The sequence below is a fragment of the Yarrowia lipolytica genome, chromosome 1E (genome assembly GCF_001761485.1).
Source record: "Yarrowia lipolytica chromosome 1E, complete sequence".
NCBI lineage: Eukaryota > Fungi > Ascomycota > Dipodascomycetes > Dipodascales > Yarrowia > Yarrowia lipolytica.
In genome coordinates, this window is record NC_090774.1 from 1,034,122 (window position 1) to 1,052,278 (window position 18,157).

The 18,157-nt window shown below is 47.0% G+C and overlaps 7 protein-coding genes across 7 annotated transcripts; 3 read left to right on the plus strand and 4 right to left on the minus strand.

The window, feature by feature from the left end:
• Positions 1 to 334: 334 nt before the first annotated feature.
• Positions 335 to 1,735, minus strand: YALI1_E10358g (uncharacterized protein; the record flags this gene model as incomplete). The annotated part of the gene is made up of 1 exon (XM_503698.2): positions 335 to 1,735. One exon carries the CDS (start codon positions 1,733 to 1,735, stop codon positions 335 to 337), a length of 1,401 nt encoding a protein of 466 aa, XP_503698.2.
• A 572-nt stretch (positions 1,736 to 2,307) lies between these two features.
• YALI1_E10364g (uncharacterized protein) lies at positions 2,308 to 3,480 on the plus strand (the record flags this gene model as incomplete). Its single annotated transcript, XM_503699.3, has 1 exon — positions 2,308 to 3,480. One exon carries the CDS (start codon positions 2,308 to 2,310, stop codon positions 3,478 to 3,480), a length of 1,173 nt encoding a protein of 390 aa, XP_503699.3.
• A 3,150-nt stretch (positions 3,481 to 6,630) lies between these two features.
• Positions 6,631 to 7,557, minus strand: YALI1_E10417g (uncharacterized protein; the record flags this gene model as incomplete). The annotated part of the gene is made up of 1 exon (XM_503700.2): positions 6,631 to 7,557. One exon carries the CDS (start codon positions 7,555 to 7,557, stop codon positions 6,631 to 6,633), a length of 927 nt encoding a protein of 308 aa, XP_503700.2.
• A 617-nt stretch (positions 7,558 to 8,174) lies between these two features.
• YALI1_E10443g (uncharacterized protein) lies at positions 8,175 to 10,247 on the minus strand (the record flags this gene model as incomplete). Its single annotated transcript, XM_503701.3, has 1 exon — positions 8,175 to 10,247. One exon carries the CDS (start codon positions 10,245 to 10,247, stop codon positions 8,175 to 8,177), a length of 2,073 nt encoding a protein of 690 aa, XP_503701.3.
• Positions 10,248 to 11,383: 1,136 nt separating this feature from the next.
• On the plus strand, positions 11,384 to 12,376 carry YALI1_E10455g (uncharacterized protein; the record flags this gene model as incomplete). The annotated part of the gene is made up of 1 exon (XM_503702.3): positions 11,384 to 12,376. The coding sequence occupies one exon, from the start codon at positions 11,384 to 11,386 to the stop codon at positions 12,374 to 12,376; it is 993 nt and encodes a 330-aa protein (XP_503702.1).
• A 1,395-nt stretch (positions 12,377 to 13,771) lies between these two features.
• On the minus strand, positions 13,772 to 15,140 carry YALI1_E10492g (uncharacterized protein; the record flags this gene model as incomplete). The annotated part of the gene is made up of 2 exons (XM_503703.2): positions 13,772 to 15,091; positions 15,138 to 15,140. The coding sequence occupies 2 exons, from the start codon at positions 15,138 to 15,140 to the stop codon at positions 13,772 to 13,774; spliced, it is 1,323 nt and encodes a 440-aa protein (XP_503703.1).
• A 759-nt stretch (positions 15,141 to 15,899) lies between these two features.
• Positions 15,900 to 16,838, plus strand: YALI1_E10500g (uncharacterized protein; the record flags this gene model as incomplete). Its single annotated transcript, XM_503704.3, has 2 exons — positions 15,900 to 16,148; positions 16,650 to 16,838. The coding sequence occupies 2 exons, from the start codon at positions 15,900 to 15,902 to the stop codon at positions 16,836 to 16,838; spliced, it is 438 nt and encodes a 145-aa protein (XP_503704.1).
• Positions 16,839 to 18,157: the final 1,319 nt, after the last annotated feature.

An 18,157-nucleotide genomic window follows, 5' to 3' on the forward strand; every position in this document is an offset into this window, starting at 1 on the left:
GTTAGCAGCCTTCACAACTTATCAAACAAGTATGTGCTGTACGGGTATGTACCGCTACTTGTAGGATCCAAAATACGAAAAGCTCTATCAATAGCTGACGCACACGTTTGACCCCGTGTCGCATTCTCCATGGAGAATTGATTTTCCAAGATGCACTCCGTAAGACGAACCTCACAAGATCATCAATCGAATAGAATTCATATCCATCTCAACCTGCCACTATACATTTTTGTTTAACCGCATGGAACTGTTCTCCCACACATCTTCAGATCAATTCCTCTACGGCATATAATCAACGATGCCCGCTCACTATATACAACTCATTACACCTGGTCTAAGCCCGGATGTAACTGGATCGTTTGATCTCTCGGACCACGCTGACCAGCTTCTTTTTTTCATCCTGCTCCTTCTGTAACTCCTGTAAGTGCTCCTCGCGCATGGTGCGAATCTGGTCTCTGAACTTGTGCACCAACATGGTCACCGACTCAGATTCGGAACCCCCAGAAGCCTCCAACCCAGTCACCGCTCGTGAAGTATCAGCCTCTTGCAGTTTGCATCGCAACTGGTTAATCTGATCTTCCATCTTCTGCCGCTCTGACTCATAATCCACAGTCTGAACAGTCAGGTCCTCAAGCGACTGCACAACAGAGTCCAGTTCCCGACTCAGAGAATCACACTTGTCTCGGTACTCTGAGACCTGTTCTGTGGCGAGCGTCAACTCAGAATTGAGATCCTGAATCTGAGCAGAAGATGCAAATTTGTGTGATCGAAGGGCATCCTGCAGATCAAGCAAGTCACGCGAATCTGACTTGAGCACAGGTGTAGACACCACATCACGTGTCTGACCCATCTCATGAGCTCCAGTAGGCTTGATTTCATGTCCAGCACCGACCTCACGTGACTTGCTCACCTCACCATTACCACCACTTCCTCCTCCCTCCTGTAGATAAGCCAACATGTCGTGGAAATGAGGATACTGCCGCTGGTCAAAAGCTTGGTCACGGGACTCCAGAACTCGGCCTAGCATGTCTGTGTTGTAGTCAATCTGGTCGCGACACTGCTGGGTCAGTTGCTGACAGAGTCCAGAAAGAGCATGCACCTTGGCGGGGAGGTCACGGGACTCAGTCTGCTGCATCACGTGATCGTCACCTAGCTGGCTGATCAGCGTGTCGAGCTGCTTGCCCACCTTTACTGGATCCTCTGCCTGGGCTGCTGCGGCGGCGGCTGGGTTGAGTTGCGAGTAAGCCAGCACAGCTACCGAATGTTGTAGGACTGTCTCCTTGAGAGCTGTGATGCGGTTGTGCAGTTCAATGGCGTCTGTGTTCATTTCGGTGATTTTACGCACACTGATGATGTGTTCGTCAGTGGCCTGTTGGCTGTGTCGTTTGGTTGATTTGAGGAAACTTGATCGTTTACTGCCATCTTCATGCAGACGTGCGAGCGATTTGGCAGCCTCCCCGACCTTCTTTTCGAGCTCAATTTTGTGCAGGAGAGTCTCGTATCGTGACTCGAGCAGCTGTAGCTCCTTCTTCTTCTCGTCCAGCTCATCGTAGGACAGAATGTGGTAGTTCTTTGCGTCAACGATGGCTGCCTGGACTAGGAAGTTGAACGAAACGGGATCTTTTTCGATGTTTATGAAGGGAGACACGGAGATGTGCGTGTCTGACGGGTTGGGTGGTGGCAGGAAGTCGTTTGCATCACTGAAATTATCCGGCGAATAGTTGTAGTTGGACATTGTGATGGTGGTTAGTAAAAGTGGTGAAGATTTAGGGTTGCATGTTGGTGTTTAGGTTGGGTCACGATGCACGGCTGTGACGAAAGCACATAGATGACCATAGCATGGCATGTTCATGTATAGTACAGTATGTACAGTACTCGGATTGAAAGTGAGAATGTGGCCTTTTATATGGCAGAGCCTGTACTTGTTTGTCTTTATCTGGGCTTTATCAATGACTTTCAGATACGTGTTGAATTAAGGTTAGGATGTTGGCCAGGGGAACACCGAAAATCACGAAATAGTGTGGTCTTTTTATTATGGCCTCTTCTTGTCGTGTACTCAATAAATATTTGACGAAACAGTATTCACTGCTGTACAGTAGTATTATTGTACTGGTACGTACGAGTACGCGTACAGTACAGTACAGTACGTACAGTACATACTGCACTATATATACTTATACTACTTCTCATAGTCCCCAGTTCGAATCCCAAACTCGCCCTCTGCCATCCCAATATGGAACTCTAAAACCCTGATTATGCAGCATTTTACTTGTGTACCTTTTCCTCCCCACTCATCTCAAAGATACCATGAGTCGCTGGATATACACGGCTTCGGGCGTGCTTATAGGAATATCCATTTCTGGAATTCTCTATACCGCTTTTCTGCGACCTGAATCGCAGAAGAAACGATCGAAATCTAACAAGAATACCCCCTCACAGCCCATTGTTGACCCGCCAAAGGCCCGGATAGGACTCCAGGGACTCATTGGAAATACCCCAATGGTCCTAGTGCCGTCGTTGAGTCACGCAACTGGCTGCAAGATATATGCCAAAGTTGAGGCGTGCAACCCGGGAGGTTCAGCCAAGGACAGAGTTGCGTTGGGAATCATTCAGGCTGCCGAAAAATCGGGGGCCATTGCTCCTCACGAGGGTCACGTGATTTACGAGGGAACAAGTGGCTCTACAGGAATTTCTCTCGCCATGCTGTCGAAGGCTATGGGCTACAATTCGCATATTTGTCTTCCAGACGACACTTCAAGTGAGAAGGTGGATCTTCTTACTAACCTGGGAGCCGTTGTTGACAAGGTGCGACCTGCTGGAATCGTTGACAAAAACCATTATGTTAACAGTGCACGTGACAAGGCTGTTGAGTGCGACACCGGTGCTGTGTTCTCAGACCAGTTCGAAAACGACGCCAACTGGAGAATTCATTACAACACCACGGGACCTGAGATCTTCATCCAGACCGACGGAGAGGTAGATTTGTTTGTGACTGGCTCTGGAACCGGAGGAACCATTTCTGGTGTGGCCAAGTACCTCAAAGAAAAACTGGACGACGTCAGGGTGGTCCTTGCAGACTGCCAGGGGTCTGGGTTGTATCGAAAGATTAAGTATGGAGTTATGTACGACTCCGTGGAAAAGGAGGGCACTCGTCGACGACACCAGGTGGACACTCTTGTGGAGGGTATCGGTATCAATCGAATTACTCACAACCTGTCCCAGGGTCTGGAGTTCATTGATGATGCCATCCGGGTCACTGATGAGGAAGCCGTCAAGATGGCCAAGTATCTGGTTGACAACGACGGTATGTTTGTGGGCTCTTCCACTGCTGTCAATATGGTGGCTGCTTACAAGTGTGCCAAGAGCCTGGGACCCAATCACACCATTGTCACTCTATGGTGTGATGGAGGCCATCGCCATTTGAGTAAGTTCTGGAAGCAGGCCAGAGAGCTTGGGGAGATCAAGTTGGAGGATTTTTAGAGAGACGGCGACATCATGATACTTTCATACAGAAGAGGCATGTCTAGAAATGTATAACATTCACATGGTTCGGTGAGGGCAATAGTTATGGTCGTGAGGATGTCCATGATAAAGAGTAGATGGATTTACTGCTCCGTATGATGTTATAGTGATGTAATGCAATTATATTACTGTACTTAACATACTGTACAGACTTTAGTTAAGAGCTCTGCTGTATTGTGGTCAGTCTATCATACTGTGCCGTACCGTGTCTATGTATGTATGTACTGTACAGTACAGTATGTATACACATTCAGTTCAGAGGTACGGTAGGGGTAATATATTCACATAACAGAGTGAAGAATTCCCAGCAATGCCTTCATTTATTTCAGCAAACACTTTACAAGTTTGTTGGCCTCCTATGAAGAATTGTTCCGGCGCAAATTGATCAATCAAGAGTTGTCACAAATTAGGTCATAATTGAGTACGTATATCGTGTGTCGGGAACTAAAAAATACGCATAACTTGTATTCTACTCGTAACAGTAGACTCTGTTTCTGAGATGCCATTAGCTAGTCTATCTGATCGGATGCTACACTACAAACTACCAAAGGTCCATTTGCGACATTTATTCAATTACTTGAAGTTCTCCATCACCCTCAATTGGTTGTCTTCTCCTGACCCTTGTTGAAAAAGTCGTTCATGCAATGCCGGTAGTGGTCGTCGAATAGTTCCTTGAGAAAGAAGTTCTTACACCAGGGACATTGGAAGTCTGTTAGGGGAGGTGTTTTTGACATGACTGGTTGTTTAGGGGACAGAAAGGGCTTGAAGCTGGGCGCCTACTCCGTCTTATGTACCCGACCAAGAATGACCTGTTACATCAGCCTCAAGTGGGCCCCATATTTCCACCGCGCATTCATGTCTCACAAGAGTAGCCCATTCCCACCCACGATTTCGAATCATCGTCTCAAGTCGCTTTTGAAGGCTATCACGTACGAACAGTCACGATAATGAACTTCAATCATCTCCTTGAGTATGAATTTCAAACACGAGGGACATTCCACGTAATCTGAAGGAGGTGCCGAGTTCGACATTGTGAAGATTGGTTGTGAAGGTTGAGGAGAGTGCAGAGGAGAAACTGGAGACAGCTGCCGTATACGAGTACTTGTACCCCACGAGCCCCATAATAAGTGGTGTCAACTGATTTAATTCTTTACCCACCTAGGTAACCTATTGAAGAGATGATTTATGTAATGTTTTTGAGGCTTGACATGGTGTTCCTTGTAGAGAAGTAATGCTTACCCAGAAGTACTGTATGTACTATATGTACTGTATGTACTATAGTTACTGTAGGATTCCGTGAAGAATAATGTGTACAGTTCAGTATGTACAGTATTATATTATGTTTATAAACAAGAGCCGTAATACCCTTGTATAGCATCAAAAAAAACTGTGTATTGTCATAGCGCCAAAAACTGTGTATTTACTTGATTACCTATAGACAATCGAAAATCGACTCATCAAGATGAGTCTCCAATCTTCCAGGAGCAACTTTCAACTTGCTCGTTTATCCGCATGGGTTGTAGAGCCACTTGTATCGTGGACATACAGTAGTTTGTATAGTTGGAGGAGACAAGGACATGATAGGCACAGTAGTAGTTTGGTCTGTAGTTTTGAACAGGTAGTTTGATCTGTACTTGGAACAGTTTGTTGAGATTAGAATGAACATCAACAGGACGTTTATTTTTTGTTGGCCTCAATACCTTTGGTTAATGTGACTACAACCCCAAAACTGTTATGTTCTTTGCTGTACTGCGCTACAGTACTTGCAGGCTGACTGGTCAACGGACTAGTCAACGAGGGATGATGAGGATTTCTGCGATAAGTGGGGCTCAGGTACTCTCAAATGCCATGTCATTTCTGCGTCTGAAACCGTCATGAGCTCTTCTACAAGCTCTCCTCCGTGCTATACATTGTCAGTAAAGATCTTCAGCATCCAGATGTGCCTGCGCTCCTCTGGAGGTCTGATACGGCACTCCATTCCATATTCGTTTGTGATGAATCTGAGATCGATATGCACAGTCAGGAAATCAATTTCTTGTATAAATTTATTCGAGAGTAATACAAGCATTTGTATGACCGAGTTCTTGTCCGGCTACTGTGCCAATATGGTTATGAGCCGCCGCATGGTACAATATGTACGATACTCGCTGAGGCTCAAAAAACAAGAGGCATTCCATCATTCAAATACTCCTTCCCATACAAGTACATACTCGTACATGTTCTGCCTTTAGAAGCTCTGCTATTAGCCACAGGATGGTACTGTAGTTATTGTAGCTACGATATTGTATTGTATTCGTACAGAGTACGACGTACTCGTATATACTGTAGCCGGTTAATCAATGGTTAAGTTACAGTAAAGTAGCCAGTCTCTAGCCTGTTGAAAACACTCTTCTCCTTTTCCTCTTGTCGACGCACTTTCTGACATGTTTCCAGAACAGATCCTTGGCGACAAGTACAGAACACACTGGACACTTTGGAAATTCAAGAGTGGGGAACGTGAAGTACATCAAACACAATATGGAGCTGTTGAACATGACCTTGAGAGGACATTATATACCCATAGAATTGCCTCCAGCCAATAGTATACGATGATTTGGGGCACCAATGAGTTGACCAATCGAGTTACTTGAACTTGAAGAATCAGCTTGTATCATACGATATTAGCTGTATAGTAAATACAGCACGTATGATACCACAATTGGTTCAGTACTCCTAGAGCTACCTATTCGCTACCAAACGTCTCTTCCAGGCACCATGAACCTGTTTCTTATATTTCCTGATAGCAAATTGATGGTGTTTTTAGCAGTCGCAGTGAGTGTAGTATGTACTCTTGACACAGCTGTATGAATGTATCTTTGGACATACTCCATTCTTGAGGGACCCAAACAACACACTTTCCAGAAGTACAATTCTGAATGGGGTCTTTAGAGTCTCATTATCCCATCGTTTCAGCAGAAAAAGAAGTCTCGGGTTTAAAGATACAGCGTCACGTAGTATCATGCTTGAGAGGCACGATTGCTGTATGTATCGTACTAGTACAAGCCCAAAGTGTATGATAACTACAGTGCTGTCTGCACCCGCTGCAACCGAATCAAAACACCCTCCCGGTCACGTCACAGTCTTCTTCACATTCAAAAAGGGCGTCCTTCTGGGCACCTCAGTGTCTTCGTTCAGTAGTTCAAATACCTCGGTCCAATACTCCAAATGCTCCTCGTCGACATCGAGTGACTCGATCTCCGTTCTCACCTCTTCTCCCCCCATAATGTCCCTGAGATACCCGCTGTGATCAAACTTCTTCGGCACTCTCTTTTCTTGTCTGTCCCCTCCAGACTGAGCACGCAACCCTCCAATCCTCAACAGCTCTTCACTTATGTGCTTGCCTGGGGCATCGTCCAAACTCCCGCGTGATGGCTCGGAGAGTCGACGTAGATCTGTGAACACTGTTCTTTGGCTCATGTATCCCTCCTGAAACTCCACTCTTCTTTTGGCCGCCCTTCTGTCTGGCGGATATATCGGCTTACCAGCTTGATCTGGCTGCTTGTCAATAACCACAGACAGCATGGGAACAAACCGGTGCTGTAAGGACGCGCCCTGGGCAATCTTATGGACTGGCTGAGTCACCACGACAATCATACGAGCATCAGAGATGCCCATGTACTTGGAGGGGTCATATTGCACAGGTAAGAACAGAGGAAGTGAGTCCACAAACGATCCAGACACCAAACTGAGGTATGGAGCATTTAAAAATTTAATGACCAAACTGGTCTCTTCCGTCAACTCGGTGTGATACTTGTCTTGAAACTGCTTCGCCACCTCTGGACTAATAGCACAAAGGACGCGCTTTCGACGGTCATCAACACAGCAAATCAGCCAAGAAGAACCGGGAGAGTCACGCGGACGGTTGTAAAACTTGCTGATTAACACGTTTGTGTGTTCAAGCTGAGGAATAGGTGTTGGAAACGGTTTCTTGCTTCGTATCGTCGCGTTGAGGGTAGGTAGAATGGCATTCTCGAGGGTAGTTCCCAAGAGATCCATCTTCACGTGATTTCGTTTATTTGGGTAGGTGAAATCACGTACCAAGATCTCATGTGATTGGGTATGAGAGGTATCAAGGTTGAGTACAGTACCTACTGTACAGTATTTACTCGTACTAAGTGGTGGTGATGTTTTCGGCTGTCTGAAAATGGGTGGATTGGGAAAGGGTAAGATAAGGTTTGTGTTATATTTTAGAGGGTCTGTTTGGGGGGTGGTTATTCTGGAACCATTATTTGATCTGCTACGGGTTTGTCTATTACACTAGGATTGGGTGTATTGTGGCCAAGAAATCCTCAGGTCACTTCCTGCTCTGTTCTGTCATTGTTTATGTGCTAATCATAGTTATAATGTCAATACAACCCATGTTAAGAAAAAATGCCGCTTCATTGCCATAAGGCAGGCTTTTTAGATAGTGAGACTCTGTGCCTCAATTCAGCGGGATCTGAACATGGTAGTGTATTTATCCAGATGCCTGAACTCCGTAGGAGTACCCGACAGAAACAAATTGGTTTGCAAACGTGCCTGTTGATGGTTCCCAACGATTTGAAGATTTTTGAAGTTCTCTTCACCTACAGCTTACCCTTGACTAATTGGACAATTGGTTAACAGTTCTCTTATCAGGACTTCCGCAAGACAGGAGACTTGAGGTTGAACAGCCACGAAGAGCTCTTGTTGCGTCTAATAGGGTACTCCTCAAACGGATCAGTGGCTGGAGAAGGAATGTGGTTGCGCATGAACAAGGCCGGCTTGGGAATAGTGATTTGAGGAGGAAGAACTCGCGGGACGTTGATGTCACGTGAAGTGTCAACCATATCGAATTTCAACTCACGTGACGGCTCAAAGTTGATTGTTCGGTCACGAGATTTGATCAAAACGTAGACCAAAGCAATCAGACACATGAACAGCCAAATGCCTAGACAAGCTAGAGCAATGTACAGCTCGGTGAACAGCAACTTCTCCACCGTCTTTATGATTCTCGCAATTCCGTCGCTGACGTAATCTGCCTTCTCTGAAGCCTCCTGCTCTATGTCTTGATGGCTCATGAGTTCCTTGTCGATTCGAGGCAATGTCACGTGAGCATTATCGCTGACCCAGCCCATTCCATCGGCAACCTTTTGTAGTTTCAGTGTAACTAGGCATTTTGTGACGCCCTGAACGGCCCCATGGAGCGGAGTGTCTTTGAACACTGAGTCAATGCCATTGTTCATAGTATCAATGAAGGTGGACAGAGTAGTGTTGACTGTGGATGTGGAGTCTACGACCCAACCAAGCAAGTTCTTGTTTATGTGAGTCTCTTGGGAGTTGAGAAACAGGTTTGTGTCGTTCTTCCAAGTCTCAATTTCCCGCACAACTGTCTCAGTAATGTCAGCACCTACCTCTGAAGTGAGCACAGTGAGGCTTTGTAGACCACTCTTAAGGATAGACAAAAGACCGAGCTGTAGGAGAAACGCTAGAATACCAAATAATCCAACCAGAAGAAGAGTCAGCATGTAGGGATACAAAATGTATGCCCAGTACCACTGACTGAGGTTGCGTTGGTACAGTTTCTTTCCCCAGGCGAGTTTCTGTTTGACCATGGTGACGTACTTGTGCTGGGCCTGGAATAGAACAGTGTGGAAAGCGTGTCTCTTCTCCTGTTTCACGTCCACAGTGCTTTGTTCAACCCACAACTCCTCGTGGTACCTCCACAGTCTCCATTCAGACCATGCCACAGGCACTATCATGATTAGTGCTAGAATCAAAAGTAGGGAAATAATTACCTTGAGGCCGGTGTTCAAACCAGAGTTGAGCTTTGCATACACTTCAGGGATGTTTGCGTCTTTGCAGAATTGAGCTGACTTGAGAGCAGGCACCTTGAGCGAGTCAGACACATTCAATGGCGTTGCAAGAGTCTCGTTCATGCTCTTTGAAATGGTCTGGAATGGTTTTCGGATAAGAGACTCGATTTCGTTCTTGACTGTCTCGAAATCAGGCACCTTGTCCTTCACAGAGTCGAGTTTTTCGTTGACAGACGCAGGAATTGAGACATTCTTGAGCCCATCGAGCTGGAGCTTGACGAAATCAATCTGACCAGTGTACTCCTCGGCTTGCTTGCCCGTGATGAGATTTCCCAGGTCCACAAAGGCGTTGGTGGCGGTGTTGAGACCGTCAGCAAGGCCATTGAGACCCTTTTCAATCTCAGGAACCACTGTGCTGATGGTGTCATTGACAAATGAGATTACGTGCTTCGAGGTGTCGACAGCCAGAGAAACAGCACCTTGAACCACAAGTGTGATAAGACAGGTGTAGGTGGAAATGAGCATATTGACGGCGAATATCAACAGCTCCTGAACTCCAGTAATGATCAAAAGAACCATCTTAATCAAACCGGAGACAAACTTCTGGATAGCCGTGGCAATCACGTGATTCATCCCCGTGGCCGTGTAGTGAGGAATGGACATCATTTTGCTGACTGAGCGTTCAAGGGCCGAACAAGACCGTTCGGAGTTGGATTCGGCGCCGTCAAGTTGTCCGGACAACGACATCTTGAACATCCACAGCTTGATGCTCACCAGCAGCAGACCGATAGTCCATTTGTTGAGCCAGGTCTGACTGAGACGGGCCTTGAGAAGTGGTATGGACGAGTGCTCCGTGGGACTGTTTTGCGTGTTCCACCAGAGTTTTATTTGTGAAGCGAGCGACATTGCCATAGTGTGTTTGAGGGTAAATACAGAGTGGTTCCGTGGGGTCGTAGTGTTATATATGACTGCCTCATGGATGGTCGTGGGGCTGTTTCATGTTGGAAAGAAAAGGGTATCAGGTAAAACTGAGAAGTGCTTGGATCAAGAAGCGAAAACTCGGAGTATTGGGTATTTCGACGCTTTAAAATCATCTGAGATACTTTTGGAGCGATCTGAGCATTTTGTAGGCCCCTAGAGAACACTGATGTGGACAGTGATATCTGCCTCATCGTTTAAGTTGCGTCATGTGAAGTGTGGTGTGAAGCTGAGGCTGTATACGAAAAACGAGGTCCAACAACACAGCAGGAATACGGCGGGCTGAGAAATCACGTGATCCCTCTTAACAACATTCCCCTCGCCCCACCCCCCCAAAAAAAAGTTGTCTTATGTAAGCATCCAAGCGAGCGACAGTCGAAATATGAACATTTCTTCTGAGTTGTTTTTTTTTTCTTCTGTCAGTGTCTTGGTTGCTTTAACAACCCTCAAGTACTTTATTCACCCTTCTAGTTTATCTTGAGCTTTTTTTTCACACACTGAGAAACATATTTCAGTCGATCTAGCCCTATGAAAAAGCGTCAAGTCATTCCTGGGTGCTTCGACTCCAGCAGTATCAATCTGTGATTCGGGTTACTACAGTTAATTAGAGCGAGCAAAAACCGGTCAAACTGATGCCAGGAATACGAACCCAGCAGCGTATATATCTACGGATACTCATACGGTGACTAACTGTCTTGTACGTACAGTACTGTACTATATATATGACCTTCCACCTCTCACTCTCATTCTCCCAGTGAACGTTGGGGTTAGGGTTGCATATTTGGAACATAAAAGCCTGTCTTCTATTAGTGGAGAACAAGAGGGGTCTACAGAAGGGTCAGCAATAGTTCAATCGCATAAGTTTGGACTTTCAGTGCGACAATAATGTTCTAAACACTGAGCCTGTAACTTCATCGCGGTGTTTGCATACAAAAACACCGAGTATAGACCTCCTCCATTTTCACCACTCCACCTCAAATAAAGTTTGATTTTTCGCTCCCAAATTTCACTCTGATTCAAGGCTTGAGATTCCACTCTACAACCACACAAGTCTCCACTTTCTTTACAACATGAGCAGCAGAGTGTCTGGAGTTTTGCCCAAGCCGCGATCCATCGTGGTTCCGTACGCGTCTCGGCGAGGCTTTCCTGTGGGCCAGGGCTATGCTGACGAGAAGATGGTGCCTCGGGGCTCTCATCGATTCCCCAAGAAGAAGACCGTTCCCACTGAAGAGCAGCTGATTGCCACTCGAAACCCCCCTCGAACCTCCGCCAAGCATGCCACTCCCCGGTCCGAGATCCACAAGTGGCATTTGAAGATGGCAGATCTGCGTAAGCAGTATTTGGCTGACTCGCTGGTGTCTGCTGAGCGAGCTGACAAGGCCAAGTACCACTACCACAAGCGGTACCTTGCTGCCGCCGAGAAGGTCAAGGAGGATGCTCGAAACGCCGGTCTGACCGAGGCCGAGCTTCTGACTCTGCCCACAATTTCCGGTCTTCTTACCAACTCGCAGCTCAAGCGACAGACTGAGGACGAGTATGAACAGAAGCGTCTGGAGCGGCAGTACAACGACCAGCTGCAACAGCTCAAGGATGAGGAGGAGCGAGCTCGAGTGACCGTCCAGCTGATTGACCAGGCCGACGACTTCATTGTGACCGAGGAGCAGCTGATTGCTGGCGTGGAGAAGGCCTTTGTCAACGGCTCTTCTTCCGGCAGAAACCCTGTGGGCGGCTGGTCCATCACCTCCTTCAAGGAGGACTCCATCATGGGCGTGGGCCGAAACTCGGCCGGCCTCGAGAAACTGGTTTCTCTGGCCAGCGAGTCCGAGGAGTCCAAGCTGACCGAGATTGGAGACGCCATTGCTCTGGAGCTTACCGGCGTCACCAACAACGGCAAGCCCGGTCTGGGCCGAATCGCCGAGATCCTCCGAGGAGACAATGTGCTGGAGCGAGCCGAGAAGCTGCGACTTGATCAGACCAAGGCCGGCAAGGCCCAGATCAAGAAGGACATGGGAGAGGCCGAGGATCTGGCCGAGATCCGACAGGCTCTCAAGGATATGGAATAATGTATATAGCAACCGAGCCCGGCATGAGAATGAGTGACTGGGCAAAACAACTGTCTGAGAGAAGTAACTCGCAGAGCAAAGTGAATAAAATTACTGATATGACAAACGCTAGTGTGGGTGGTGTTCTGGATGTCTTGGTGACGCAGAACACAGTGGGTTTGAGAACATTCTTACTACACTGTGACTATGGACATGTTGATCATACACGACTGCCAGAGGTGAGTCTGTTGACTCTGAACAGAATAGAGACTCTTTCCACATGGCAACGAAGATTTCATCTACATCTGTCGACGGTAATATTAATACAGCAGTATGGACAGACCATGAATAACACTTACATTGCTATGCATATCAGTGTTCATTCAGTGATATTCCGGTACTGTACTGTATAGTGTCATCTAGGCAAACTGGTAGACTACGATCACTCTCATATTGTAGTAATAAATCAATCCATTAACATGTCCTGCATGTGAAGATGAATTTCCACTCGACTCTGGTTAAGCAATAACACAAGAGGAGGGTTGGAAAGTTCGGTAGCCTCCAACGATGGTCACGTTGGAGTTGACTCGGTAGGAGTCGGTGCCGTAGTCTCGAGGGATAGCCTTGCTCATTGTAGTAGTGTGGTAGTTGTAGTTGTAGTATCTGTTTGATGGAGCTCAACAGCGGGTCCCGGTGGGCCATATATACTGGATTTGGGAGATTAGTAATGACCTGGATGTGATATCAATCCAGGTCAATCAATAAGCAAATCTTTCAAGGCACATTCAATAATGGTCCATCGCATCTCATTGTCACTTCTCGTTTCGGTGGGTTGATATCTGCATGCATGCAGGGGCTTTATTGACCTGTCCTAAAGAGGAAAGACGAAAGAGGACAATTCAATGGGTTTTCATTTCAAAGATCGATCTTGAACCTTTACGTGTGCGCTATTGAGCACTCTGAATGTCCTTTTCGGTTCTGGTTTGTCCTCGTCATCTCATTGTTGAAGCGATTTGATATGCACACCCTGTTCAGGATGCGCATATGAATAATATTCAGTTTTTCGATTCCGATATCCAAACGGGATCACTTGTTAAAAAAGATAATATCAGCCTGGAATTAACGAAAGAAGAAGGGAACAATTGTCCTTAATCACCAGTTCATGGTGGATGGTTGTCCTGCTCTGTTCCGGTACCTGTTCCTGTTCTTGTACCCTTATAAACATAACTGCCCCTTCTACTAAGCCTCCTACGGCCACTACATTTCCATACCTCTATTCATTAACTAAATATCATGTTATCCTCTTGAGGGCGAAATATCCAAATGCAGGGTTATATTGCACTAGCATCCCGTCTCAAGGTCTCGTCTCAAAGCCGCCGTAACAGCAACCGTTGGCTAGCCCACCGTCTACTCTGCTTATTTAAGCGACTGGGCAACAAAGACCTGTGTGGCCTTCAACGCCTCGAATCGCACCTCCGAGTTATCACTGCTCATGAGCTCCATAATCTTCAATTTTGCCCCGTCGTCCTGCAGCACCTGGATAGCATCAGGCAGCAACTTGCACACGTTAGCAACGTCAGAGCAGGCCACAGCCTGAACAGTGGGATCAGTGGCGCTCTTGACAATTCCCGCCAGCATCTTCAGCACCTTCCAGTCGTCGTCTTTGAACTGACCAACGTTTTCCTGCCAGAAAAACTCGGATTTGTGAGCAGGAGTCCAGGACAACTTGCCGCTCTTGATTTCGGCGTAATACCGGTCGAAAGTGGTCATTCGAGCGACCTCTTCGTTGAGCTGTGTGTAGACCACCTCAATGTCTTCAATAAGCTCTTCATCAGTCCATTTTCGGTCGCTAAAGTTTTTGAACACTGCCTGGCCCTGGTTCAGCAGCAGCGAGGCAACCGTGTCCTTGGGGGCGGCCTTAAGCACGTTGACGATGATAGCGACACAAAGCCGCGTGATTTTCTCCTTGACGGAGGTTCGTGCAGCCTGCAGAAGAGTGGGGATGAGTTCGGAGAAAGAGGACACCAGCTGGTGGGCAGCCTTGTTGTCGAAGCTCTCCAGCCAGATGACCAGCAGGGTGTAGTACTGCAGATGCAGACCACCCTTGTCGGCCTTGATGATGTCCAGCAGTTTGGGGACCAGCTCGGAGTTGAACTTCCAGAACAGAGGTCGGTAGGATCTGTTGGACAGCAGTACGGCCAGAGACACGGTGCCCACGTCCTGGACCTGCACAGATGCAGATGAGCCGATCAGAAGACCCACAAACTGCAGGTACTGGGCTGCGTACTTTTCTGTGGTGAGATCGACCGTCTTGGAGTCGGCCAAAAGCACGACGATGGACTTGACAGCCAGCAGTTGAATCTGCTCGTCCTCAGACTCGAGCAGCTTGAGAAGGGGACCAAAAGGCGAATCCGAGTCCAGTTTACTCAGTTCCAACATGGCCTGTGCGAACTCAGGGAGCTCCTGGACCAGGCTAGCAACAAACGACAGAATGTACTTGGCCACATCTTCCCGGGGAATCTTTCGCAGCAGCGACACAAATGAGGTCGCATAGTGGGTTAGGTCCTTCTTGACGGTCTCCTTTCGGGCCTCCGGGCTCTGCTTCTCAATAGTCTTGATCAGAGCAGCCTCGTCGGGGGTCAGCAGGTTGGCCCGCACATAGCCGTCCCAAGGAATGGGTCTGGACCGAATGGCGGTCTGGATTTCGTCGAGATAGCTGCTGTTGAATGCAATTGACTGGGTTAGTGGGGGAAAGACGCCATAGCTGGACCTGGACACTCACCATAATGTGCTGTTATGTCGTTTGAGGATGTCGACGACACTATGATGTTGATAGGTGCAGTGCATGGTAGGAGTAAGATTAGGGTTACTGAGGGAAGTAAGCGGTTGTGGGTTCGACTTTGGGTGGGGACAAATATGGGGAAGACTGTAGAATTGGTTAACTGGCAATGGAGGCAATATAATTGACTGTAATTGGGCATTTAAACTGCTTTTAATTTACTTTTGATTCAGTGCTGTGTCTTTTACAGGGCAATAATAGTGGTGATATCTTGATAGGGGGGCGGGCTACGTAAGTTACGACGGATATCAAGGGAGTCTCTATTTTGGGCAGATCCTCTCCGATTCTGCTTTTGAGAAATAGAATAGTATGTAGATAGACGAGTATTGCACAAGTACGGTACTCGTCTCTTGTTTCAGCAATGTCTGTGGAGGTCTTGCTCGACAGACTCCTACATATAACCAGTTGAGTCTACACACACCTGCTTACTAACATTGAGAGCACGTTGTGGGAGTGGTTCAGGAAAGGTGCTCAAAATGAGCCATAATTGAGCAAGAACGTTTCTGATGGTTCACGTAATAGAATGAGTATGTTTTTCTCTCTACTATGGCCGGTTTTCCACCTACAATTTCACACTCTTCGATCCACCCAACTTCGGTCGTTCCACCACGCATAAAATTAACTTCACACACGTCACGATATGCATGTCGAGGCTCTCCATCTCGACAAGTTGCAACACTACAACCTCAACACAAACCGCACACAATGGCACCGAAAAAGAGCGTAAAGAAGAACGTGGATGCCACCCTGGAGAAGAAGGATGCGCCCCCGGTCGCTGTTCCTGTTCACGTGACCAAATCCGCCGACAACGATAACACAAACGTCTTTACCAAGGTGCTCAACAACTACACCAAGCAGAGCACCCCCAAGCTCAAGCTGATTGACTCGTTTCTAGCCTTTCTGGTGGTTCTCGGGGTCTTTCAGTTTGTCTTCTGTTTGCTCGTCGGAAATTTCGTGAGTAATATGCGTGACTAGGATCTCAAGGGCGAGAAGATCCATGTGGTAGAAGGACACTTACCAGTAACAAATGTGTGCTGGGGACACGTTAGTGAAGTATTGGGGAGAATCCGAAGTTATGTTTGAAACAGCAGGTGTATAGGGGAGGACTCCGGGTGGAAGTTTTTGTTGCCTCTTCCTAAACTACATCTTATGGATGTGAACAGATCTGATTGATCACTGATGACATCGGCATAGCGGTTTGCGAAGCTGATACATAATATCGTGTTTGACACGTTCTACGACTTGACCTCTTGCATCCATGGTCTTCTCCACTGTCGACTCTTCTGACAGTACCATCACTCTAGCATACCAGATCATTTTCGTGGGAGATCTATGGGATTCTTTAGACACTGAGAAGAGTCTTGCACCATCAATCCCTACATTACATTCTCCTCCATCCAACTATTACTGCTGCCCATTTGACGCCTTCACTTACTGAATACCGTACTAACACAGCCCTTCAATGCCTTTCTTGGTGGCTTTGCCAGCACTGTGGGCCAGTTTGTACTCACTGCCGCTCTGCGAATCCAGACCGCAAAACAGAACGCCAAGGAGTTTCCTGGCGTCAGCAGCGAGCGATCATTCGCCGACTTTCTGCTCGGCTCTCTGGTGCTGCATTTCTGTGTCTACCACTTCATCAACTAGGCCAAAAATGGGATATATTATAGAATAGACTGGACGGAATGGAATCGAACCCTTATGAAAACGAACGAGTGAGTCTTATATGGAGAGTTGTGGCGTATGAATACTGTAGCTATGGCATCACACGCCACGTCGGTACCATACACAACTGTAGAAAGGTGTGTAAACAGATAGATACAATATAGAGATAGGGAAGATATCACACATGCCACGCGGTGCTACCACATTGGCCAAATACATGATGAAATACACAGCGAGGGCAACTAATTCGAGGCATTGTTGCGGTGTGGATCGTTGCGGAGACCAAGACGTTTCTAGAGTCATGTCAAAAAGACAAAGACGTAGATGCGAATTACCAAGATGTAATTCAACATTTGAAGCGAGTGGGATACTTTCCTGTAAGCAATTAAGACGCTAGGAGGTGTTGTTGAAGAAGCAGAAGGTACTCCATGGTGGAACCAGCCATGCCCTAGCCACGCTGAGGGTACCCTCTCTCAAACAGAAACGGATAAGAAGCAGGTATATCTCTTTTATGTTAAAAACGTGGTGTACAAGTACAGTACAGTACTAGAATATGTACCAGTTTGTAGACTTTTGTTGATGGCTTCTGTGTCGCTTTTGGCCATGGGACAAGTGATGAATCAGAACTCACTGCCGACAACAGCCGACATGCCAACCGTCTTCGTTTTATGGCTTTGCAGGATTTGCTGTGGCTCATTGCTGCACCATATTTGGCCTGTTTCTCTATCGACAATCAAGTATCGACCCCCCTGGATGGGTGGATACATCTGTTGATGATCAATAGGAGAACCATTGGTATCAGGTTTGTGATCCATGTGGTCTGGGCGGTCGTGTGAACGAGTAATATCAACGAGACCACGTGGCTGCACAGGGCGCGGGTGATACTGGTATCTGCAACTGGGAATCTGTCGAGCTGGGCTCCCTTTCGAGAACTGGTGTCTCTCCTGACTGGGATATCGAGGAGGAGGATCTTCGTAGAGATATCTCAAGGGGTGCCCGATGGGGTATGGGTTCATTGGTTTCTCCGTAGGAGAAGATCCAGGGTCATCAGATCTGTTCATTTGGTGCTGCTGGGACGGAAGGAGTTGTAGAAGACAGGGTGGGCATGGGCTTTCGCCAGTTAAAATATTAACACAGGGGCTTTGTTGCAAGTCCCAACAACGTTAAAGAGGACCTAATTTGTTTGAACCCCAAGTAATACTTGTCCCAATCCCGTAGTAAAATCTATATATACTCAACTAAACCCACTCAAATACTACAACATCAGGTTGACACACTTGAAAGGTAAACAAAATGAGTAC